The sequence below is a fragment of the Mustela nigripes genome, chromosome 14 (assembly GCF_022355385.1).
Source record: "Mustela nigripes isolate SB6536 chromosome 14, MUSNIG.SB6536, whole genome shotgun sequence".
NCBI lineage: Eukaryota > Metazoa > Chordata > Mammalia > Carnivora > Mustelidae > Mustela > Mustela nigripes.
Genome location: NC_081570.1, coordinates 100,383,024 through 100,409,981, shown reverse-complemented (window position 1 = coordinate 100,409,981; position 26,958 = coordinate 100,383,024). Strand labels below are relative to the sequence as shown.

Below are 26,958 nucleotides of genomic sequence, written 5' to 3'. Positions count from 1 at the left end.
TTTAAGTTATTTACACACAGTAAGTTATTTAAGTTATATATTATTATATTTATGTAAGTTGTATATTATATACAGATATTCTTCAATCTTAAGAAAATAGCTTTGTAAATTTTTATATGGGTATACACCCATGAAACCTCTACCTAGATAAAGATAAAAAAACACTTCAGTTGCCCCAGAAGTTTCTTCATGCTACTTCCCAGCCAATACCCGTCCCGCCAGGGGAGCTGATTGTTCAGACTTATGTCACCATAGACTCCTTTGCTGGTTCTTGGACTTCAAATACATGGAATCATAGAGTGCATACCCTTTCATGTCTGGCTTCTTTTACTAAAAAAACATGTTGTGCTATTCATCTATGGTGTTATGTATGTCAGTAGTTTATTTTATTTATATATTATTTATTTATACTGTAGAATACTGTATTTATACTGTATTATAGAATATAATACAGAATGTTATACTGTATTATAGAATACTGTGTAGTATTCTACAATATAAATAAATTCTGTATCCATTCACCTATTGATGGACAATGGGGTTGTTTCCAGATTTTAGGAATGATGGCTAAAGCTGTGAGTATTTTTATATGCATCTTTTAGTGGATGTAGGTATTCATTTCTCTTGGGTAAATGCAAGGAGCAGAATTGCTAGATCATAGGGCAGGTATGTGTTTACCTTTATCAAAAACTACCAATCTATTTTACAAAATAGTTGAACTATTACACTATTACCAGCAACATATGAAGTTTTGGTAACTCTAAGCTTTTATCTGTGTTTGATATTTGATATTATCTTTTACATTTTAATTATCCTGATGAGAGAGAGATCTCATTGGTGTCTTACTTTGCAGGTTGCTGATGAATGATGATGCTGACCATCTTTTCAGGTGCTGTGTCCTTGGAGCTGCACAACTCAAATCTCCCTTCAAGAGAACCTTCTGCAGGAAACATAGCTAACTGACAGCTTCCAGCAGCTAGATCTTGACATCCATCACCATGCTCATGCCTACGCCACATTTTCCCAGTTCTTAGTCAAAGACTAAGCCTGGCCTGGATACTAGAGCTAGGCCATTTCTGCCCAGTGGAGCACTCCTCCAACAGCCAAACTTTGTTCAACAGACTCCCATCAATGGCCCAGATTATCTCAAGATTACACTGAATCCAAAGTTCTTCCTACCTAATCCTTCTTCCTTCCCTGTTTCCTTTTATAGATGTCCAACCTGCCCCAGTCCGGGCTCTCCCTACCTTCTCCTGCTCCACCTTCTTTTCCTTCCTAAGCATTTCCCTCAGTAGACCCACTGCATGTCTAATCCCATCTTGGCATATGTCTCCTGAAGCCTGAACTGATACATATGATTACTGACAGTTCCGATAATTCTCTCTTGTAAAATCCCTTGTTCAAGTCCTTTACTTATTTTTAAATTGAGTTTCAGACCCCTACTCCTTTAAAAAAAAAAGGGGGATGTATAGGAGTTCTGTATATATTCTGGATGTAAGTCTTCATTAGGTATGTTTGGTGACTATCTTCCCCCCATCCATGCCTTGTATAATCACTGTATTAATGATGTCTTTGATGAACAGAGATATTTTATTTTAGTGATGTCCGGTTAATTTTTTTCTTTTGTAGTATGAAACATGAGGTAGATGTCAAGGTTCATTTTTTTTCATACAATTATCCAATTGGATCAGCACCACTTACTGGAAGAATGATTTCCCTACTGCAATAGCACCCATAATGGAAATTAGGTAAAGGTACATATGTAAGTATATTTCTGGATTCCATTCTCCTCCATTGCTGTACCTGTACCTATAACACACTGTTTTTTTTTTAAATACTATCACACTTTATTTATTTATTTTTAAAGTAATCTCCATGCCTAACATGGGGCTCAAACTCATCACCCCGAGATCAAGAATGTTCCACCAAAAGAACCAGCCAGGTGTCCCATAACAGACTTTTTAAAATTATAGCTTCATAGAACTTCCTGGAATTTGAGAGCGTAATTCCTCCAACTTTTTCTTTTTAAATATTGTCTATCCTAGATTATTTATATTTTTATTTATTATTAGAATGAGCTAGCCAATTTCTAAAAATTACCTGGGATTTTCATTAGGATTCCATTAAATCAGGGTTTCTTATCCTCAACACTTTTGAAATTTGGGGCCAGGCAATTCTTTGCTATGGGGAAAGGTGATGTCCTGTGCACTGGGGGAAGTTAGTAGCATCCCTGGCTTCTGCCCACTAGGTACCAGTAGCAATCCCCTACCCCAGCCTGTGCCACACAAAAACATGCTTCCATAAATTGCCTAAGGTCCTTCGGAGAGCCACAACTGCCATGCCCTCCCTCCCCCACTGATAACCACCACATCAACTCTATAGAACAGTTTGAAGAAAATGGACCTCTTAACAGTATTGAGACTTTCAATCCACAAGAATGGATTATCGCTCCATATAAAATTGAAGCACACACTTTCAACACCCTATACCATTGTAACCTTAAAGGCATAATGAATTTGGATTTTCATTTACTGGTTATTTAATGACATATGAACTTATTCATACCTCCTATCCAAAGTGGTCTTCCATCTCTGCAAATGGTTTAATGTGATAATTAAGCTTCTAGTCAAAATACCACTATTTGAAAGTCAGAGCTAATCCAGAAGGAGCCTTGGATTTAAAGATGACATGGTAGAAATTGCAAATATCTAACGAGTAAAATAAACATAAAAGCAAGGATCAAGGGGCACCTGGGTGGCTCAGTGAGTTAAGCCTCTGCCTTCAGCTCAGGTCATGATCTCAGGGTCCTGGGATTGAGCCCCACATTGGGCTGTCTGCTCAGCAGAGAGCCTGCTTCCTGCTCTCTCTCTGTCTGCCTTTCTGCCTACTTGTGATCTCTCTCTCTCTCTCTCTCTCTCTCTGTAAAATAAATAAATAAAATCCTTTAAAAAAAAAAAAAAAAAGCAAGGATCAAAAAAATAAGGTGCCTGGCTGGTTCAGTCAGTGGAGCATATGACTCTTGATCTTGGGGTTGTGAGTTCGAGCCCCACATTGGGTATAGAGATTACTTAAAATTAAAATCATTAAAAAAAAAAAAAAAAAGATAAGGCGGGGCACCTGGCTGGCTCAGTCTGTTAAGCATCTGCCTTGGGCTCAGGTCATGATCTCAGGGTCCTGGGATGGAGCCCCGTGTAAGCCTCTCATGGGGCTCCCAGTTCAGTGGGGAGTCTGCTTCTCCCTCTCCTTCTGCCCCTCCGCCTGTTCATGCTCGCTCTCTCTCTCTGTCTCTCTCTGTCTCTCTCTCTCGCTCTCACAGACTCTTTCTCAAATAAACAAAATATTTTCCTAAAAGAAAGATAAGACAAAGGGAAAGCCAGGTAAGTGAAAAGATTTTAACTCTCTTACCAATAGAAAATCAGGTAAACAAATATTTACTAAACAGAAAAAGAATCTCATGTTATCATTATATTTAAAAAATACACATTAGCTACCTCTATGAACTTGATGTGATTCTTGAATCTTTCTGATAATTTTTTTTCAGTCCTCAAACCTCACAAAATTGATTTTATCCCTGTTTAATGAATTAGGAAAATGGAGATTATTTCCTGAGGTTGGCTGCCCTGCTTCGCCTTGGTACTATCCCAGGCCTCACTCAACTCCTACCCATCACCTATGCTGCTGCTCTTTCAATTCTCCTAAAGGAGAGCTGCTCCTTCCATGCTAAATAACATTCAAGACTCACCACTGTCCACCAAATAAAGTCCAAGTTTTTAATGCATGTTCAAGATCTGTTCTCTTGCCCCTCCTCACTCTAACCTTTCCATATGTAATATCTCTCATTGCTCCATACATCTGACACTTAAATCAAACCAACGCTATTCTACATACTTTGCTTTTCATAGAGCCCTCTCTGCCTCCAGACTACTATTTATCCCAACTTCTCCCCTGTCAAAATATTTCCTGACTTGAAAGCCTAGTTCAAACGACATCTTCTTTGTGAAGTTGTGTCTGATTTCTCAATTGCCCCAGCACTCTACTGCATTAGGGGTAAAAATTAATAGCCAACCGGAAGTCCCAACTGAGCCTACAGGGAACGCAAACTTCCCCGGCCAGTCTGATGAGTGGGTGGACTCCCCAGAAGTACAATTTGCATGACTCAGCAGCAGGGCAGACAGGAGGCCTGGGAGGAAGATGTACTAACAGGTTCCCAGGAGCTGAGTGGAGGGGGGGAATGGAAAACAGCGTGATGTCTCTCTCTTCCAAACTGGGCCCAGACGGGGTGGGGTCTGGACCCTGTGGAGCAAGGAGGTACTGGGCAAAAGCTACAGGACCTGTTTTTACGGTCTTTGGAGACATGGGGGCACAAGCAATTTTGAATTCGTTTGCAATCCTGAGTGCGACATGAGGACAGAGTGAGAGGTGCTTTTCCTTGCTTACCATGGAACAGCGACCAGCTTTGATACCTCGTACACTCCAGCATCCTAACCGCAGTGGGAGCCCAGAGATATGAACAGAGCAGCAGGAAACCATGCGGGAGTGGACTTGTTTGTGAGCTCATATGAATTCCCAGAATGCTATGGAATCCCCAGAAATACTAGAAGAACGCTTTGTAGATGGCCAACAACCTGTGTAAGTAGCTTGGGGGCAAAAGTCTATAGAATTTGATTATCTTTTATTTAATTGCTTTTATGTGTAGACAGGGGAGGCCTGAAAAAAACTTGGCTATGCCCATATGCACTTACGACTTGAAGCGTTTTAAAACTTATCTCCATGTAAGGGTCTGATTTATGCTCCACCACCATGCAAGGTGGATATTATCATCACCAGATCTTCCCCATCGCTGTGACTTTGAGCATAGTATCCACTGTGGGAAGACTCTAGGATTGGGTACCAGCAGACCTACATCAGGGCTCTTTCTCTTCTACACATGGCTGGATGATCCTGGATCAACCCAGACCCTCTAAGCATCCCTGTCTCTCCTGTAGGACATGGTAATCATCCCTTTTGCATGGAGGTGCCCTGAAACTCTGAGACGATGAATAGCTTCTGTGCAACTGTAAGAATGTATTATGGCCTTGACATTCTACCATTGTATCCATATTCTGCCATACATCAGCTGTTTCCTATACATTATCCATAGACTAAAAAGAATGAAAACAGCCTACATATGCCTTATACACGTCCACGTCATCTCGTCCTGCACAGAGCAGGAGGGCCTCCAGGGTGATGAGTTTTCCATCTCTAGGAGGAGTATAGCAGAGGATTCGAACTTCACAACAGCTTGGACCAGACACCAATCTGGAGGGCCTCAGATTATTCTTCAGTTAATTGGGTATATAACAGATACCAGTACCATAGGCCATGGGTCCCAGGAACACAGTGCATGGTTAAGAGAAAACACAGCCACTAAAACAGGGCAGGGTTGGAAAACTTTTTCTGCAAAGGGCCAGAAAGTAAACATTTTAGGCATAGAGTCTCTATGGCAACGACTCACCTCTCCTGTTTTATGATGACAGCAGCCTGGGGTAATATGCAGGCAAACGGGAGAGGCTGTCTTCCAGCAGCTCCTATTTTACAAAATGGGTGGTAGGCTGCTCAGCCTGCGGGCCATAGGTAGCCAACTCGCGAGACGGTTTTGTTCTGTTGCCGAGGAGGACTGAAAACCCAAGATGCTGAAAGGAAAACCAGGTGCTTACATAGAATGGAAAAGTTAAAATCAGTGAATAAAAGTCAAGTTCTCCACTGAGTGTTAGAGAGTAAAATGGAACAAGTACATCATTGGAAAGAGAAGAGGTTTTGCGTAAAACGTCAATTGATTTGGGTGAACACAAATTTTATTCAGTTTGGAAAAGAGAAAAGATGACTTTGGGGTTTAGTTGCCTAAAAATTCGTGATGGGCCAAAGAGTGCAACGTGGCTTCTGAGAACATGTAGCGTGCTATATGAAGGCACAGGATCCGGAAGACACAAGGTGATGATCCCAGGGGATTAGAGCTGTGTCTGGCTGCATCCCTACTGGATTCCTCACACCTATCCTAGGCCCGGCACAAGGTGGTGCTCCCTGGGGAATAAGCGGTCCCAAGCTTGGCTCTGGGTGGCGCAGTTGGACACCTGCGTGTCTGCTCTATTGCCTTGTCTGGGCTGGATCCAAAGGTGAAGAAACAGCTGGTGAGCTCTGAGCGGAAAGGCGGGACCCAGGTGAGCAGAGAGGGAAGGAGTCAGGGGAGAGAGGACCCCAGGCAGAGGGCAGCACTAGAATCCGTTCTCATTATCTGATGGGTTTCGATTCTGCTCCCTTTTCCTTCAAAATCCCAATTAAAATACAGGTTTCGGGGGGGCAGGAGGCATCACACTTTTTAAGAAGTCTTACCTTTAGCTTTGTTTTCTGAAAAATATGCCACCCTCCCTTTGAGAAAAGAGACAAATGCATTGACACATTTAAGGAAACACTTGGGATATTTTAAATGAGCCAATAAAGGAAGATGAGCAGAAGGGACATGGAGGTCTACACTGGGAGTTCTCATAGCCTCCGATGCTCCCCTTGCAAAGGAACTAATTATGTTTGGAGAAGACATGTGTGCTTGATAAAATAATTAAAAATAAATTGCTCTCCTTGGAAATGCAAATTAGCGAGTGTTAAAGCAACCCCGTTGGTCATATAGATAATAAATAGATGGGTTTTCTCAAGTCTGTTAGGCTGCACTGATCGATTTCCAGTTCTGGTTCCAACAGGCCCAGAGCGGCTTCTGAAACAAAGGTGAGGAGATCTCAGGCCCACTGGGAACCGGGGTTGTATCCTGAGGGCCGACGTTGAAAACCTTAAGCCAGGACACTCCCGAACCACACCCTGCCCTACCCCCGACTATGCCTGGCTGAGAATAGGGGACCCCTGAGGAACCAGACTTGACCCACTGCTTCCCACGAGCTCCTAGCCGCTGCTGGGGGAGGACGGGGCAGGGGCACTGTTCCTCCTCCTCCCTCGATAACTACCACAATGCCCTGAGCTACTACTAATGCTGTCTGGTCACAGAAAATAAGGCCTTGGCTCAGAGCCAGGACCCAGATGGATCTTTGGGCGTGGGGAGGAAGGGGAGGTATGAGGCCTCGGGGGCTGATCAGACCACTGTTACTGAAACAACAACAAAAAAAGTTTTCCCTTAGCAATGACCTAATGCTAATAGACAGAAGAAAGAAAGAAAGGGAGAGACAGACAGACAAAGGAAGGAAGGAAAGAAGGCAAAAGAAGAGAAGAGAAAAGAAAAGAAAAAGAGGAAGGGGGAGGGAGAGGAAGGAAAAGCAGCAGGAAGAAAGAAAGAGAGGCTAGGCTAGGGAAGGAAAGGAAGGGAGGAAAATAGAAACTCAGACTACAAAATGCTTTACAGCTTCATGGAAGGACCAATATTGATCAGGGACCCTCGACACAGAGTTTGTTCTTGCAAAGCATTCATAGATGGGATGAGGGAATGATGGGCGTTCTGCTTTGAGGGAAGTCACACTCACCTTGCAAGACAGATGGAATATGAATGAAGGGCACATCCCTAATACCCTTTTGCCTTGCTGACATCAGGGCCCTTCCTGCGCCTGTAATCTGGGGGCAAAGGATGCCCAAGGCCAGCGTGACTGGACCACTCGGAGTGCTCTCCTGGGAGTCCGCGACATAAGGGAGGGAAAGGTAGCGGGTACTCTCACCGAGGCTTTGCTGTAGGATCTCAGCGAATACCCAAGAGGCTGTGTGAGGGAGGTTCTCTCCTTACAGACAGGGACCCTGAACCTCTGTGAGGTACTGCCAGTGAAAAACAGGGTAAATTGTCTAGCTCCTGGGAGGATACAAGGGGTAGATGAGGGCAACACGCAAAGAAACACTTCGTGGTGTGGGTCCCACAAACACGCTCAATGAACATTCCCTATGATTCCTAGGTAACTTGCCCAAGGTCATAGACACCAAGAAGGACCCAACCTGGATTCATTCACATTCACAAGCGGCTCAGTTCAATTCCAAAGCCCGCCCTTTCCCTGGGGCTGATGGACGCTCTCCGGATTCAATGGTCTTCTTCTTCCTCGTCCCTCTGGTTTATTGTCCAGTCTCCAGTCCCTTTCAAGTCCATCCAAAGGGACTTTTCTTTCTGTGCTTTTAGAATCATTGCCGACAACTTCCTGGCCTTGTGGCAGTAGCAGAAGAGAGCAATAAGCAGAAGAATCAACAGAATGCAGGGGAAGGCCAACAGGAAATAGAGTAAAGATGTCGAGGAGCAGATCCTGGAAGGAAGCGTGGGCTCTGCAATGAAAAGGAGAACCACCAAGAAGATGATCAGTCTCCAACTTCCCTGCAACAATCAACCATAAACGCCTGGGGGATTTATTGTGACAGGCAAATACGGGCAAGAACCGCGGCCCCCTCAGATCAGAGGAGGACAGAAAGAGGGAAGCAGTGGGGAGAGGAGAAGCCCAGAATGGTGCTTTTTCAGCCTCGCTGCCTTCACCCAGCAAGTTCCAACCACTGGGGTTCCCATGACCTACTTAAAACCAACAGCCTCGAAGAAAAGCAAAACAAAAAAGAAAACCTCTCCTTTAATCTTCTATCCTCAGAAAAGAGATCTATAATTCAGCCCTCGTTCTCAACTCTGTTGCTGGTCCTGAATTTTTAACTGAGTTATTCCCGCTGCTGCTTCTTGCGTGCGCGTGCACGCACTCTCACAACGTCTTGTCTTCACACGACAGCACCCAGGGTGAGCAGCTCCCTCCCTTCCCCACCCTCCAGATGGGTCTCCCCTGGGACACCCTCCTTTGGGCTCCTTTCCTGTGTTGCTCTCACGATTGCCTCCCTCTGGCGCACACACACACTCTATACCCGAATCCTCTGGGTCCTTCTGACCCAGCTCATATGACCCTCTTCCTCTCCAGGGTTATCTTCCTGCCTCAGGCATGGTCTTCCAAGGTCCTCTTCTCACATACCCCTTGGTGTAGATCTCTTTTGTTCCCCCTTAACCATCTCCTTGGTTTCATCCACCGTTACTTGAGCCTGCCTGAGAGTGTCATTTGGCCCGTGTCCCCTGCAGTGTCCCACACACGTGCATGAGAGCTTTCGCCGATCTGAACTGAATGGGACTGATGGCAACCGGAGGCAAAGGATACTATATAAAGGCAGCCTGAAGCACATGACCGTCAGGCAGCTGCAGCCCGTGGGGAAGCCCCATCACACACAGACACACAGAGCACGCACGCGCCTCCCCAGAGTGATTCCCGGCCACGTGCCCAGGGAAGCAGAGGGACAGGACTGCAGACTTTCCCAGATTCCAGGAAGCCCCTCCCGGAATTCCTAGTCCAAGGACGGGGTTTACAGACTCTCCCTGCAAAAAGACACAGGCTCAGAGAGATACCAGCTGCTAGATATAGTCTTCCATCTACATGTATTTACGACAGGATATTTGAAATCTGGGCTCTTCCGGAAAATCGGATGCTAATAGTACTTGTGTTTTTATTGGAAAATTGTAATGACTATAAACACATTCTTCTTCAAAGGTGAAGTTACAGGATTCAAGGGATTATAGATTCTTAGAGATGTAAACAGCTTTACAGGTCATTTCCATCAACCTCTGCTGCAAGAAAATCCCTGTTTCCCGCATTGCTGATGCATCTTGCACCGAGAAGAACGTCTCTTTGGTGGAAGTCAAGAAAGAATCTAAACATTTGTCCAGCTCCTGCACTGTGAGCTCCTGAAGGACGGGGCCTACATCTGATGCATCTTTTTACTTTGTCCAGCACTTGGTCTGTGGGTCATCAATGGAAACTGATGAATGAATTAATTACATGAGTACATTGCACCCACAAAAACACAGGGGTGGCAGACATCATGTTACAAAGAGTAAAGATCATCACTGAACATTAGACCGGCCGCAGCGCTTGGGACTCACAGGTTGCTACGGGGGTTTGTGGCCTGGATTTTCTCTGGTCTCATTTATATTCTCCAGCCTAATTTTTGTTTTCCTTTTTGAAAGGGTGGACAATGATAAAGCTGGATTTTTAAATCCTTATCACCCTCCCTCTCTGTAGCCTACCTGACCCTTCTCTCCAAGGCCCTGCTTGACTACAGTAATTCTCCCAGCTCTTATGTGAATGTATTTGAAGGCACTGGGATAAGGAGGAGTTATAGATAGACATGCTGAAAGAGAATGGAGCTGCAGGGAACGGTGGGTAGGAGTACGGGGTTTGACACTTCACACTACTCATACACAGGGTAGGGACTGACTACCATCCCCAAGAGACCTGGGTTCACATTCTAGCTCTTCAACTTACTGATATTGACATTAGACAAATTACTTATCCTCAACAGTGATTAGTTTCCTCATCGATCCAATGGGGATAATAATTTCTAGAGTTGTGATGAGATAATGCATAATAAGTTATTTAACAGAGTGCCCAGCACACTTGTTGAGTCAGCAAGAAATAAATGTTAGTTGGAAGGCTAGTGAGGATGTTAGGATGTTAGGAAAAATGATGGGCAACTTCTCTCAGGAGATGGGACAGAAAACAGGGCTGGACCAACTGAGTCCTCACACGGGTCACCCACCTGGCCATGTTCTCCCACAGGCCAAGACTCTCCCTTAAATCTCTGGTCCCTCTGTCTCCACGACTGGGTGACAGTCCACTGAGAGTCTAAAGACTACTTAGTAGGAGACTCTGACTTCTCTTCCCAGTCATGGGTGTCAGAGAACTGGAAGGTGAGAGTCTACCTTGGTCTCACCGTTGTTAGACGATGGTATGATCATGAGGGCTAGCATACAGAAGGGGGAAAGAAATCTGGTACTTGGTTTTTTCTGCCACTGAGACTCTAACCTTCAGCATGAAGGGACTGCCAGAGGGCTTGACTGTCTTAATGGGGAGGAGGCTACTCTGTTTGGAGCAATCTGCCATCAAAGGATGGTAAAGTGTGCTCTTCACAGTGCTGAATTGGCCAACAGCTAGCGACTGTCAGCTCCAGTGCTTCTAAATTACCTCTCCTGGGAAGGCAGGGTTTGCTCTGGATCCCACGATCACCATTTCGAACCATCTGCCTCTTACCCCTATTGGGATTAGAATTAGTGACATTCTAAACCGTTAAGGTTCGGCATTTTTAATCAATCCAAGTAAGTGCCCCATGCTCAAAGTACAAGTTCTGCAAGGCAGGGCCAAAAATGTAATGAGACTACTTCATCACCAGCTCTAGTTAATAACTGTCTTCCACCCACAGCCAAACATGCCAAGAGGAGCACTCCTTTTCGCTAGCGCTTCAGAAATATGTACTTCAGCAGAAGAAAGATACAAGATAACGATGGGGGCTATCAACTCCTCCCCCACCTCCCACCAAGACTTTGGCAACTGTCTATGCCAAGTGTGGCCATGTGAGAGAGTTGGCTCCTGTCCAACAATAAAAGTAGGGTTAGGGAACCTGATACGAGTGCATCCCGGAACCACTGGTGCCTGACAGCATCCTGTTTCCTTTGAAGACTTGCTTGCTCCTTCTTTCATCAAGCATTTGTGAAGTGCTACATGCCAGACATTGTTGGAGGCATTAGGGTAGCATGGGTAAATTCTATGGTCATTCCAGAAACTTCAGTGCGGTAGGGGCACATATCTCCTTTGAAGGTTCACTTTCTAAGTATATCCTTACCCAAATAGAAGTTGGGGAATAGGAACAAACACCATATAATTAGAACTAATCCAGTCCCCAGGAAGCCTTATAGTCTTGCCTGTTAATTAATCCCAGCAAATTCTGTAGAATAAGACATTTATGTCTGGGTTCTGAGGGTGAGATAAAAAGATGAAGATATCTCCAGGCCCTACATTGGCATGGTCAAAGAGCAGAAAGTAAGATGGAGAAGAAGATGAGAGGTCCATTCCCCCAGGGAATTCCTCTTAATTTTTTTCTGTCTTCATTTGAGCCACATGCCCCACAGTTTTATTAGGTGGTCCTAAACTACCCAACCTGACATTGCCACACAGAGGTGGTGGAAAAACCACCAAAGAAGTGAGAATTGCTAGCATGTTAGATCTGATCTGGACTTTATTAATACATAAGCAGGTCCTTACAAGGAGTGTGATTACACTGTGATTTGGTAAGACCTTGAGCATCTCTACTTGCTAGGCATTGCGCTGTGTTAGGAATGAGACACTCAGTCTGTGCCTTCTCAGAATGTACGGTCTGACGGTGTGGATAGATGTTAGCCAGGTGTGATAACTAAGAGAACAAGGCAAATCACAGATCATGGCAGTTATACTTGGAGGTAGAGGATTCATGGATGTTGACCAGAGAAAGATGACATGGGAGAACATTCCAGACAGGAGGTGGTCTGTGTTGATGCAAGGTGTTGGACTATTGGTCTACTCTCTTCTGATCTTTCCCTTTGTCCTTGCCACTGCCTCTTTCCCCTCCAGAATGTAAAGGTTCTCAAGTCTCTACCACCTCCAAACCAACACGGAACAAAGTAAAAGTTCATTGACACCTCTCACCACTTGTTATTTCCTTTCTTGTCCTTTACATCAAAGTTCTTGAAAGTGTAATCTGCATCTGCTGTGTCCACTTTCTCACTGCAGTCTGAATTTTCTCATTACTTGTCTACAATGGCCCTATAGTGTGAAATCCAAAGGATATTTCCCCATTCTTATCTTCATTGATTTCTCTGAAATAGTTGAGTCTGTTGGCTTTCCCTTCCTTCTTGATACCCTCTCTGCTTTTGGTTTCTACAGTACCACTCCTACCTCTTAGCTACTCCTTTCCTTCCCCTTCACAGGCTCCTCTTCTGCACTGATCAACAGTGATAGATCTCAGGAGTCCCTCATGGGACACCATTATTGGCTATAAGTTGATGCCTTCTAATCTACAACTCTGGCAAAGATCTCACTTGGAAGTCTCCATGTCTATTGGGTAGAACTCTTCCGATAATTTACACGTACTCCAAACTCAATTCCAGCTCAGTTTATTAAAAATTGAACTAATTTCCCCTTCACACTTTTCTCCTATACCCACTAGAAATTTGATATTCATCCTTGGTTCTTCCCTTCTGCTCATGTACCCTTCAGTGTCTAACTCCTGAAGATGACGCCTCTCAACACTGAATGCCTGCCCTTCTCTCAACCCTTGTGTGTACTGCCTTAATTTAGGCCTTCATCTTGTCTCACCTGGGTTCCTACAATCAATTTCAAATGGTTCTCCCTTCTCTGTGTCTGCCTCCCTTCCAGTTCATCTTTAACACAGCTCCAAATGGGAGCTTTCTAAAATGCAAATCTCATGCTGTCCCTCCCCTGCCTGAACTTGTTTGCTGACACTCTACAACGTTCATGAATAAGTTCACCCTCCCCTTAGATATCCATACCCTCTCCATCTCACTAACTTCATCTCTGTCCCTTGTGCAACAGCTTTTAATATCATCTTGCGTAGTTTTTCCTTTTCCTAAAATATCTTCTCTTCCTTTCTCTTGCATACCCCAAGGAACTTTCTGGATCTCCTCCCCACACAGCCCTTTATCCCAGCCCTGCCTCTGTTCCTTCATCCCGAGGCTGCTGCTTTGATGACTGCTATCATTTTGGACTTCAAGTCTCCCATCGGAATCTGAGCTCTTTGGGAAAAGACTCTGTAATTCACATTTTTGTATTTTCAGATCCTCACATAGTTACTTATTGAACAACTTAAAATATTTTGTCACATATATGGATATATCCATTCGTGTGTGTGTGTGTGTGTGTGTGTGTGTGTGTGTGTGTGTAGCACGTTTGGTGGCATTAGGGGATAGAGAGTTAACATTTCTTGACCACTTACAATATTCTAGGAACCATGTTACTTTATGCACATTTGTATTATTATCCTCAATTTATGAGTAAGCTGAGGCTCACAGAGGTTAAATAACCAGGGTATGAGTTTGTAGGTAGGTAGTAGGGTGGTGATCTGAGCCTAGGCTTGTCTGATTCCGAACCCCAAGATTTTTCATACCCGCTCCTCCACTGCCTCCACAACTCCGTAACTCCCAGAAAGGAACAGCCAGGTAGAGGAAGCGAGATCCTGTAATTGAGGATTTACTTGGGAACCCTTAAATGTGGTTATAAAAAACCCTCAGCTGATTGTGGCACAGGCTTTCAAGCTTCTTCACCTGTAAGGAATACAAAGACGACCTAATTTTTAACATTTTCTTTCCAGAGTTCATCTTTTTTAAAACCTCTCACCTAATTTAGAAGGATTCCACAAAGATTAACAGTATATATACATATGCTGTGAAGGATCCCATCTGTCTCAGAGGAGATGTGTTTTTTAGTCACAGAATAGGTACATTTTATACTTGTTATCTATTTATGCTGCTACCAAAACCCGCTGATGCTATAGGGTCTACAGATTCCAGGTACGGAATGTGCTCAGGGTTGTGGGACTTCCCATAATTGTTAGACTAGAAGAAAAGCCAAGAGGAAGAAAAATTCTCTCTGGACACTTGGGAGAAAAGTTCTGCTGAAGAATGGTCAGGGGAAAGGATGATGGAGCCCCAGGGAACAAATCAGGTAATTGGCTTCCTCTCCAGAAGCTTGGCCGGGGCTGGGTTCCAACTAACCCTACTTCAAAGAAGTGGACACCTTTCTGGGCAGCACCTTTTCTCCATGCTAAGGACCATCACCCAAGCTAGCTGGTGTTTTAGGAATGTGACCTTTCATTGATCCTTCTTACCCTTCCTGGTGTAGGACACCGAGACCTCTCCAGTGTCCCTTTCCCAGTGTAAGTTCAGCTAATAGCTCACTTCTCAGCCTCACCTTAAACCCTGCCATAAAGGAGCGGCTCAGAAATGAGCTTGGCTACATCAGGCAGCGCAGTGATCACCAGGGAAGATTCACGGGTCTGGCTGGCAAAACAGTTGCTTTCATGAACAAATGCTTCGTGAATGTCTATTACATGCTCGGCACCAGGTTGGCTGGAAGGATGCTGTCCTCTCTTTCACAACCACCTATTCCACATCCCACCTGAAGCTGTGCACTGAGTAGGATGGTCTTCCTACATAGAGAATGGCCATGCTGTGGCCAAGGTCTTTCAGGAGCTACCCTCCTTGTCGACCCTGTGAATGAGTTCTGTGGGGCACACTTCCTCCTTCAATGCCTTGCAAGCTGTCATTAGGAGACACGCATCAAACGACTATCATTATCAAAATCCTGCTAATCTGTTGAACATATAGAGTGATAAGAAGCTGGGCACTTATTAATTGAGAAAGGTTTCATTTTGTTTTTGAGGTGGGGAGCATTTAGATGTAGTTGACTTGGGTTCAACCCAATGAAACCTCAAGTCACTATACCCCTACCCCTCACTCTGACTCCCACTGCAGACCTGAGCCTTCTGAGAGTGGAGAATCAGCCAAGGGGTAAGGATGTCTACTGTGAACATTATTTTGTTCTTTGAAAGGGTACGAAGTTGATGGTTTTTGTGTGTTTGTTTATTTGTTTGTTTGGGAGGGTAAGGGGGGAAGTGGGCCAGATGCCCCTGACATTTAAATGTCAATGCCAAAAACTCTCGTAGACCTTGTCAGTCCAAATGAGGAAAGGAAATTGGCACGGAGAGAAATGGCAGAGTCACTTTCTTTAGGGAATCTGTAAATTGTTTTCAGCAAAACATAACTGAGAGGGAAAGCGTAAGAGAGGAGACAAAGATTCTCCTGACCACGGGCCAGGACAGATTAGCCCCTTGTTACCTGAAGGCAGCACTGTGAGCACCATATGCTGTGACTCGTCTGAGGCTTGCTTGACCCACTTGCTTGGGTTGCCATGCAGCTGCCACTCGGCCACTCTGCACCAGTAGAGCCCAGCATCCTCCATCTCTACCCAATGGAGCTGCAGGACAAACTCTGTAGAGGATGAACGGTAACAGACCAGAGGCCTACTGAGCTCCTCTTCGCCATACTCCAGCAAGCCATCATGCTGCAGGTGCACCAGCATTTTCGTTCCAGAATTTTCCCTGTTCCGGTACCACATCACAGAGAACAGGGAAGCTGAGCTGCCAGGACTCTCCAGGCTGCAGCGGATGGCCACCTGGCTGTGCTCGGTAGCATTCTCTGTCCTGTACTCTTTGGACACACGTACTTTACTTCCTAGGAAATAAAATGGCAATATGTTTGAGAAGAATCCAGATTTTTAGTTCGGATACTGTGTCTGAAAAATGTAGTTTTCACTGAGGAGATGCCGTCTTAAAATCCTTAGACATCAGGTCTTTCATCTGTAACATGTTTTTCCTTGACCTCTGTTCCTCCTCCACATTTGCTAGAACATTCTGTGCTAAGACTCAAACAGGCCATTTTCCTTCTTCAGCCTTATCTCTTGTCTGTTGAAAACCTGCCCCAGAAACCTCCTAGCTTCAGTGGGTGTTCTGCCCTACTGCTTTTACCCCTCCCCGGTCAACTCTTTCCTCTGTTTCCCAGAGGGATCCTTCAAAACTTCCAGCCATCCTCTCAAGCTGTGTATGGCACCAGTGCCCCTAGTTCTTAGCAGATTACCCTCCTCCCATACGCCCACTCATCATCTCAGTTCTAGGGGCAAGGAAAGAGGAGGCTATCAGAGAGAATGAACATGTTTATACAAGTGTTAGACTACCATTCAAGGAGACACTAAATTACTGGATTAGACTAAGCTGTTTTTTTTATTATGTTCAATTAGCCAATATATCATTAGTTTTTGACACAGTGTCCAACGATTCACCAGTTGACTACGTTTTTTTTTTTTTTTAAAGAATTTATTTATTTATTTGACAGAGAGAGATCACAAGTAGGCAGAGAGGCAGGCAGAGAGAGAGGAGGAAGCAGGCTCCCTGCTGAGCAGAGAGCCCGATGCGGGACTCGATCCCAGGACCCTGGGATCATGACCTGAGCCGAAGGCAGAGGCTTAACCCACTGAGCCACCCAGGCACCCCCAGTTGACTAAGTTTTAAACAGATTTTGACATTTACTTTTTTAAACATTCCCCTCCTAACCAGCAGGTGAGAACTTCGAAGGCCAGAATAGTCACAAACAAAATATAGAAATTATAGTACACACTAAATTTTCGACTCTACTACAAACACATTTATTAAACTGTCTTTAAAAGAATGACTTCAGGGGCACCTGGGTGGTTCAGTGGGTTAGGCCTCTGCCCTTGGCTCAGTTCATGATCTCAGGGTCCTGGGATTGAGCCCCACATTGGGCTCTCTGCTCAGTGGGGAACCTGCTAGCCCCCTGCCTCTCTGCCTTCTTGTGATCTCTCTCTCTGTCAAATAAATAAATAAAATCTTTAAAAAAAAAAAAAAGAATAACTTAAAAAATGACTTCAGGGCACCTGGGTGGCTTAGTCAGTTAAGCATCTGCCTTTGGCTCAGATCATGATCACAGGGTCCTGAGATCGAGTCCCCCATCGGGGTCCCTGCTCAGCGGGAAGTCTGCTTGTCTCTCTTCCTTGGTCTCTCCTCCTGCCCATGTTCTCTCTCTCTTTCAAATAAATAAATACATACATAAATATCTTTTAAAAAATAAAATAAATAAAAGAATAACTTTATCTGATCCTGTATCTGTTGCTGTTATTGTTACCACCTTGACTCTCTCCTTCCCTTCATGGCAAAGTATGTGATAGATTAGTTTATATGATAGTGTCTCTGCTTCCTCATCTCTAATTCCTCCCTACTGGACTACAATCAGTCTTCCAGTCATGCTCTGGCTAAGATGCTCAGTATGGGCCCAATTTCTTAGCTCAAGACACTTTGTCTTGTTGTCCTCTCTGTGTGTTTTATCCCTGAAGTCCATTTTCTTCTTAAGTCCTCTCCTCTTTTGATTTCAGAGAAAATGTCTCTCCTACAATTCTGACCACTCCTTCGCAGTATCTTTCCCTGGGGCCTCTTCCTTAACTCACACCCCACACCAGGGTGCACGGTTGGCCACGCCCACCCACAGATACGTTTTGTTTGACACCCTCAGAATTTGAAAAGAACTCGGATTCGTTGCGTACATTCTCCAATCGAGCGATGTCACACAAGAAAGATTTTAGGTATTTCTTGATATACTAAAAGATCAGACAATACTGAGCCCACATTTCTGGATGGGAAGTGTTTGCTAGCTTGAGCTAAGGAGTGGCTGCCTCCTTAAAAAGGGTGCGCATACACTGTCAAGATCTGGCTTGGGCAAATGGGAGAAAGGGCTGCCAGCCACACAGATGGAGAGTGTTAAAGTATGCACGGGTCTCGTGGGATGGCAAGGATGATAGTGCAATTTGGGACCTGCTGAGTGTAAGGGTCTCAAGGGCATCCAAGTAGAAATGTACAATAGCCAGTTGGGTAGAAAGATTTGGAGCTAAACATCAAGACTGAGAGCAATTTCATCGAAGGTGGTAGTTGAAACCAAGGAAGAATTGAAGAAGTTCTGAAGCAAGCAGAGAATAAGAAGACAAAGGGGCCCAGGATCTGTCCCTGAGGAACACCCACATTTAGCAGGGAGAAGAAGCGCCTGAAGAACATGGAGAAGTGGAAGCAGAGCAGCAGGAAGAGATCCCAACGCTAAGCTATTGTCTTGCTCTGCTGCCCCCAAAAGAGAGTAAGCTCCTTAAGGCAAGAGCTGTGCCTTATTCCTCTTGGTATCTCTAAACGTTCATTATAATCTTATTTTTGGATGTTACGTTGCAAATAAAATTTTAAGCACCACTTATTTGCATTGTGCTCTTGGATCTCAGCCAGTTCCCAAACCTTCGCTGTGACATTCATTTAATTTTAATAAACATTGGAGGTGACCTAACTAACACCGAGTGATCTAATGAACCCTGCCCACATTTCAACCACAGCACTCCTAGACCAATGCAAATGGATGGAACTTCTATTACATCTTTAAAGATCTCCTGAGGAAGAGGAGACTCCCTCAGTAAGCCATTCCAACAGTTAACTACTCTTATTCGCCTTATGTTTAGGCAGCCAAATGTTGAAAAGCAATTTCTCCACACATCCCTATAGAGTTGTACAGTTTCTGTTCACAGTGGGAGAAATATGCTTCGTATTACTCTTTCTTTGCCAAATTACAGTAGAGCCCCACTGGAATGACACAGCTTGTTATTACAGAGATCTAGAGATACAACACGCTAGGTAGCTCCAGAGACCAGGCTGCCAGGCTGATAAGCACCAAAGGGATCTAGTCCTCATCCAAGCACCTTGAAGCCACGGACTGATTCACCTTAAGTGATACCTGCTTTCTCTGCTGGGCTACCAGGTCCTGCATTCATTGTGTAGGTAGACACTCTTCCTATGACCCTGGGTCATAGTTCTACCTTCACATAACCACTCTAGAGAAAAGCTGCCCAAGAAAAGATGGAAATCCTATTGAAAGACATGTAAGAATACACTTGCAAGGTTTACCTGTGGGCCTGAGTTTCAATTCTGTCAGACCCGACTTCTTTTCTCCAAGTTTGTGCCAAGTGCCATTTGTAGACAAGAGCCATTCCTCCACAGTGCAGTGGTACTTGCCCTGATCGCTGTCTTCCACATTCAAAATGTGTAGCTGAAACAAGTCTTGGGAAACTTTCTCGGGGTAGAATTTTTGTTTTCTCCTTGGGGTGTGAAATTCATCCCCATATTTTACAACATTGGTTTGGTCCATTTGCAGGATCCTCAGCCAGATTGCGTTAGTGGAACTGGGAAAGAAGTACCAAATGACGGCTAACTGAAGGTCTCCAGTGGACTGGGACAAGATGCTACATTCTATGTTGGTGTTGGAGTTGATAAGGATCTCTCGGACTTGACTGCTTGAGTTCACTTGCAGCTTGCTCTCTAAATTAAAAGAATGGTGACAGTAACTTTTGTTACTTCACTAGAAAATAGAATTTTAAGGTATAAGGGACATTAGAGGTCAACTAAGGCAATGCATCCTACATTCATTGGATATAGGCATTCCCTCCTGCACAGTCCCACTAACTGCCCACAAAGCCTCTGGATAGCTCACCAACGGACAAAGCAGCTCGTTCCATCTTTGGACATCACTGCCACTAGAGAATTCTTTCTGATGTCAACTTGGATTCTACCACTCTGTACCTTCCAGTCACTGGTCCTGGTTCTACCCTTAGCTGGCAGAGTAGGATAGGGAACATGGGGCGGGATGGGGTGTCGTACGGAAAACCAATCTCTTCCACGTGGTAATGCCTCACTAACAAAGCCTAGACATTTTCTCTTCTGTCGCACTTTATAAATCAGTGAGAAAAAGTGGCCCTATTAATGCTTTGTTTGTGTACTCACTCTCCAGAATACTCCTGGATTTACAATTTGCTGACATGTCCTTGCTTGTTTTTGCCTTCAAACATGGGTAAACAAGAGGTAGTTGTAGGTGGGCTATTAAAATTGTATGTCTCTTTGAAGCCAGTTAATGGGAATCTCATACAGATATGGAGTCAGCTATCCTTTTACTCTAGCAGCTTTTCTGCTCTATCAGAAAGAAGATTGCTACAACCTGCTTTCCAAACCTTATTCTTTTTTTTTTTTAAAGATTTTATTTATTTATTTGACAGACAGAGATCACAAGTAGGCAGAGAGAGAGAGAGAGAGAAGGAAGCAGGCTCCCTGCTGAGCAGAGAGCCCGATGCGGGACTCGATCCCAGGACCCTGAGATCATGACCTGAGCCGAAGGCAGCGGCTTAACCCACTGAGCCACCCAGGCGCCCTCCAAACCTTATTCTAACTTCTTGCTGTTATCGCTAATTCTACTTTTGTAATGGCTTCTTGAAGTTGCCAGGAGGTCTCTTTCCTCCTCCTTCAACAAATACGTATTAAGCACACACTGGGTTATGTGCCAGACCATTCCAAGCTCTGTGGATACCTCCATCAGCGGGTTCACAGTCTAGGGAGAAACTAGTGCAGGCACAGAAGTTTACAGATCACAACACTGTGTCAGCCAAATGTGACACAGGTATGCAGAAATGGCTGTCAGAGCCCAGGGCAGGACAATCTAACTCAAATATGGCAGTGGGGAGAGGCTTCCTGGAGCAGAGATCTCCAGACTAAGTCTTAAGAGTTAATAGGAATTTGTCTGGTGGAGAAAAGGTTAAAGAGTTCACACAAAACCCATGACTTGAACAAAGACTAAAAGTGAGGGAGAACATAGAATATTTGAAAACCTGCAAGTAGTTTAGTGGGGCTGGAGCTCAAATTCAAGATGGAAAGTAGAAGATGATGCTGGAAAATCATAATGTAAAGACATAAATGTGCCAGGTTATAAAGGATCTTGCAAGCTGTGCTATGGGAGTTTGGATAAGGTGGATAGGGAGGCTTGTGGTTTCTCACCTGGGCCACTGGTGGTGGATTGTATATACATGGAGAGCAGTGTAGGAGGAGTAGCTTTGGAAGAATAAAAATAGTGCATTTATGTTTGGACTTACTAAGTGTAGATATGCCTCAGAGCTAACTGCATAACGAGTCTGGGGATCAAGAGGAGACTTTCAGGATAATGGATTTGAGAGTCGTCACTATATAGGTTGAACCAGGGGAAGGAATAAGCCCACTTCAGGAAACTGTATAGACTGAGAAGAAAACAAGCTAAAGCTGAAACACAAAGGAATGGATCTGTGAAGGAGGAGAACTCTGCAAAAGAGAATGAGAAGAAACAGAGTGTTAGGAAAGAAACCAAGAAAATCTTATGTCATGAGGCCAAGGAAAAAGAAAGTTTCAAGAAGAAGGGATTGGGTTGATGATTTTAAATACCACAGGAAGGACAAAGCAATTAAGGCATGAGTTAATCAACAAGGAGATTATTAAATGTCGCTCAGCAGCAGAGAGAATAATGGCTGCCACCATGTCTGACCATCCTCTTGGTACGTCAGGCACTGTCCTGGGCACATTACATATATCACCACCTTTACAGTGCACAGCAGCAATTTAGGGATGAAGTACCTAGACTAGGACAGACTGAGTGACTTGCTCAATGCTAAGCCACTCACTGGTGCCTGTCAAGTGGCAATGACTTCAAAGTCTCTTGAACACAATGTCTTTAGAAACAGAAGTCATAAAAGAAGATACGTTAACCCAGCATGACTTTGCCCAAGGTTGTGTCTTACTTTTTTTACCTCTGCTGTTTCACCAGCTGATGAGGTAAATTCTATTTGACTATAATCAGATATTCTCTCTTTACATTAACATGTTAAATCAAGAGGATAAATGTATTCTAATGGAATTGACATTATCCTTACCAGTAGGGGAGACTTTGCAAACATTTAATGATCAGTAAGGCACAGGCAGTGACCAATCCAAAGAATGCCTCCCTCCCGACCAGAGCTGGTCCAAGAAGCCCCCTGTTGTGCCACATGATACCTTTCACTTGCTGGGTAGTGGGGACTTATGGAAAGAGGGGGATGGTGCCTGGAGCAACAGTAACTAGTAGTCTGTGTGGAGGTATGTCAATGCTTTAACAACAAGTATGGCTGTCCCATGTGTACTAACTTCATGTTAGCCTGGATATCGGTTTTATTCAGTGCTAACTTACACAGTCAAAACATGGGGGAGGAAGGTATTTTATGTTTTAATTCTATAACTTGCCCCAAATAAGAGAAAGGTGCTTGTTTGATTTTAAAGCAAGGATTAATTTCCAGTGGTGTTTACCTGGTAGAGCGATGGCTATCATCAGTGAATGAGAGATGGCAGAAGCTCTTGCGGGGCTGCTTGTGCATAGGGAATTTCTGACATAAACTTCGACTTTACACTGATAGACTCCTGCTTCTTCCTCAGTGGCATCATGGATTAGGAGTTGAGAATGAAACGAGGACTGGAGAACGTTTGTCTTCTTTTGGAACTGAGCTAGTTCTTCCCCCCACTCAATAGTGCCATTATGGGTGACTCGAACAAGTAGATGAAAGACTTGAGATCTCGATGGTTGGAACAGCCACGTCACAGTGAGTGGCACCTTGAGGTTGGCGTAGTCAGCCTCCATTACGCAGGACAAGCCAAAGGTCTTGCCTAATTCTACTTTGGGCTGACGGCTCATCAGCTTAACCCGTAAACTTGACTCTGTGGGCAGAAACACACGGGAAACACCAATGCCAATATGTTTATCAAATCAAAGTTCTCCTACCTACCGCCTCTTCATATGGAACCATGCATTCATACATGGGGAGCTCCAAATATTTGGGGCTAAAAGTTGACTCATGGTACAGTCTGTCCTGAATTCTGGTTTCAGTTTTCCAAAGTTGATCCTATTCTGAGAGCGTTCCTAGCGGGAACAACAAACCGGCAGGGTTTCTCCAGCCTGCTGCTTAGACAGCTGCTACTGAGTAGGTGGAGTGCTCTCCCCTCCCCAGCCCTACCCCTGAATGGTGGGCCTTCCCTGATTTCCACTCGTGGGCTCAGCGTCTCTCTGGCGCACAGGCTTGAAGAGATTCTGCAAGCCCAGAGCTGCAGCTATAGAAGCCTGGATATACAAAACTCATGTCCACAGGCACAGGTCCTCTATACGTCCACTCTAGCTCATAGGCTTTTTTGTTTAGCTCCGACCAACAACCAACAAGTGGCACCCTACACATGATCCTTATAAAGAGGAGTAAACTTTAGAGACTGGTGGACAGACATGGCAGCCAGAGACTATGCTTTGTGTCCTGGGGTGCACGTGCCACAAGGAGGGGTTTCGGGACGACGCACAAATTCCACTGCATCCCACCGTCAAGAAGGTACTGCTGATATATTTAAGTTTAGAACAGGATTTCTTCGACACTTACCCAGAGACTTGACAGTGACTGCCAACTTCTGAGTCCAGCTCTGACCTCTGGAGTGGCTCTGGGTGCCCTCAGACACTCGGCACTCATACACACCGCTGTCTGTGATGCTGGTGGGGCTGATCTCCAGCTGGAAGGTGGCCCAGTCCATTTTCTCCAGCCTCATGGGGCCCCGGTTGTTGAGTTGCTTGTAGGAGGCCCCCAGCTGCACGGCACCATCTTGTTGCATACTGGCCACCAACTCCGGCTGTGCCTGGCCTTGTGGGAGGTGCCACCATTCCACGGACAGGAGACTCACAGCCCCATCTGCCTTGCAAAGAAGCGTTAATGTCTCTCCTTCCCACATGGCTTCCTCCTTGTTCTTGGTGGATAAGACCACATTTCTTCCTATGGGTTACAGATTTGAGAGGAAAAAGAAGTATTTCAAGTAAATGAAAATTTTACTAAAACACAGTGAAATCTCTTTAATTAGGCCTTGACTGGTTTGTGACAAATCAGATCAGGCTGTTGACTGTTCTTACCACCCCCAGAAAAGAGATTTGCTAACCACTTAACTAGTGGCAATAAGATAGCAGAAAGAATATCAGGAGCACTTATTTACACTTAAACAATTTATAACTTGCCTTTATTTTTAGTGCTTTGTTAAATCAGCCCTTCATTAAGAACATCTAGTTGGGAAAACATCTGGTAATATTTTGTTAGATTAATTAGGGTGGGTGTATGAGCCTAAAAGTAACAAAGCTGTGTTTATTTAAATTTTTAGTCTTTTAGAATTTTATATTTCATAGATCAAAATGACATTGCTCTCCCTACTTATTTTTCCCCTAATTAGTATGTGTTGTGAACAGGAAAGGAGTATTGGTAATTAGATTTCTTTTCAAAAACTACCATTAGGGGTACCTGGCTGGCTCAGTCCATAAAGCATGGGACTTTTGATTCCAGGTTCATGAGTTCGAGCTCCACCCTGGTTGTAGAGTTTATTTAGACAACAACAACAAACAAAATACTGCCATTAAAAACAATTACTAGAAAAGAAAAAACAATTACTTGGGGGGAAAATACACAGATAGATACATTTCCCTTCTTCAAATCACATATTCTCATACATACACTATTGGTTGAAGGGAGATCCTTCTTTTATCTGAACTATAATGTTAAATTACAAAATACAAATGGCTCCCAGATGGGAAACTCAGAATGTATAGAAATGCAAACACTCATTCAACAGACACTTCCCGTGCAAGGCTTTGTCCTGGGTGCTTTGTGGGCAAAGCAAAGAGACCTCAGTAGCTCATGCATCTCAGGTTTAAGGCCAAGAAAATAGAATTGGGATGAGAAATCTCAATAGGATCTAAATGAATTTGCAAATTGTTTTTCCCTGTTGGGGAAGGAGCTGGGTCTTCTCCAGCTCTCTGTATATACGTAGATGAGGTACAAAGGCAGAATGAAGCCTGATGTCCACAAGTACATCCAATACATGTATTTAATATTTTAATTATCTAATAATACAATTAAATAAATGATCATTATTTAATAATTATTAGTTAGATAATATTTAATATTCTATATCTATATCTTTATCTGTATCTGTATCTATATATGCAAACCTACTTCCAGATTTTGGGTAGTGAAGGCAGGATTATACTTAAAGTTCTTTTCAAGTTAAAAATAGACTCAAACTGAAGTTTAGAAAATAAAGAGGAAATTATTACTCATAATCTCACGACTTGAATGTAACCATTATGGTTAGTTTCAACTAACATCAATTTTTTTTTTAAAGAAAAAAAATGAGGTCTCCTTAGTTCTTTACAGTCATTACTGCCTCTTGGTAAGAAGTAATAATCTTATCAAGTACATGTAAGTTACACATTCACAGTGGTAGTGAGTACCCCCTTCTGTTTAAAATATTCATAAAATATGAGTTTCACGATAAAACTGCTCAGACTTTGGTTTGACTTTCAAAACTGAATGCTCAACAAAATCCTTAATAAATTTGCTAATAACTTTTTCTGTTTCCACATACCAGTCCCAGTTTGGACTCCAGCCTACACAAAGAACTATATTTCGCTTTGGAAGACCATCCTACGGACAGGCTTGTGATCTGAGGACCACAAAGCACACCTTCAGGTCCCTCTGGCACAGATTCCCATATGCCAAATTTAAGAAAGTTTTACAGATCTGTTTCAGCAGAGACTGAGATGAATGAAGCCGAGATTACGCTTCATGTAAATATGTAAACCCACCCACACAGTTCTTCCTGAATCCTAGAAAGTCAGACCAAATGTTTAGTGTGAAAACTAACACCAACACACTTCCTGGCATGCCATCCTAGGCCAAGGCTTGTGCTTCTTCGTTGCTCGCAAACGGGGCAACAGAGAAGAGCATGAAAGGGAAATTGATCTATCTTTGGAGATGCCACCAATGAGCAAGTGAAAACGAGAGTATCTTTATTTTTAGCTAGGTTTTGTTTTGTGCTCTTGGGCAGTGGATGCTTCTAGGCTTTGAGTATAACACCCAGTCCAGAGCATCCTAACATATGTTGTAGATTTGTCTGTTTTCTCTGCACACAATAAACACTGAGCGTTCACCACGTTTAAGGTTGTCCAATCTTCATAAACATGAAACAAGAGCTGAGTGGCCTTCCATGTCCATGCCTATGGTAGCTACGTGGACCTGTTTGGACAGGCACCTCGCATTATAGCAAAATGCAGGGAATTGAGTCTGCCTGCTATCATTTACCTCTTCATTTCTTATTCTGAGTCAGGCTTTGATGCAGAATTAACATGTACTCTCATTCCCTGTATCAGGTTTAAGCGAACAGAGGATGAACAAAAGACATCTGAAAGATGTTTGTGGGGCGGGGGGGGCACAATGCAGGTGTTTCATCCACAGGAAGGAGGCCAAGTGTCATTCTTTCCCCTCACCATACTTGCATCACACAGACAACAAAGAGAAGACGGGGGTTTCATTAACGCTGGTGCTTTCCGCGTGGAGAAAAACCCAACGTACATAAATGAGGACTGATGGCAAATAGAATCAAAGAATCTAAGACAGCAAGAGGGGACTTCAGGGCAATCTAAATGTATGTAATTATTTTATATTTAAGGAAGCTGAGATTTAAAGAAGTTAAGCCTTGGATCTGTGGTCACAGCCTGTTTAACGGTCCTGGAATAAGACCTAGGTCTTCAGCCAGTTTGGTGTCTTCTCTTTTTAAAAAAAAAATTTTTTTTAAGATTTTATTTATTTATTCGACAGACAGAGATCACAAGTG

At 43.9% G+C, this 26,958-nt stretch overlaps 1 protein-coding gene across 2 annotated transcripts in view; it reads right to left on the bottom strand.

The window, feature by feature from the left end:
- Positions 1 to 5,816: 5,816 nt before the first annotated feature.
- CD101 (CD101 molecule) overlaps positions 5,817 to 26,958 on the bottom strand; it is a 36,965-nt gene continuing 15,823 nt past the window's right edge. The window contains exons 5-9 of one of the 2 annotated variants that reach the window (XM_059375852.1): positions 23,691 to 24,074; positions 22,582 to 22,986; positions 19,357 to 19,767; positions 15,692 to 16,087; positions 5,817 to 8,274 (exon numbers count right to left, since the gene is read on the bottom strand). In XM_059375852.1, the coding sequence (XP_059231835.1) occupies positions 8,039 to 8,274; positions 15,692 to 16,087; positions 19,357 to 19,767; positions 22,582 to 22,986; positions 23,691 to 24,074 (1,832 nt within the window). In that variant the 3' untranslated portion in view covers positions 5,817 to 8,038. Of the gene's footprint in view, positions 8,275 to 13,820; positions 14,120 to 15,691; positions 16,088 to 19,356; positions 19,768 to 22,581; positions 22,987 to 23,690; positions 24,075 to 26,958 lie in introns of those variants that run through there. The other variant, XM_059375853.1, reaches the window with a different exon arrangement.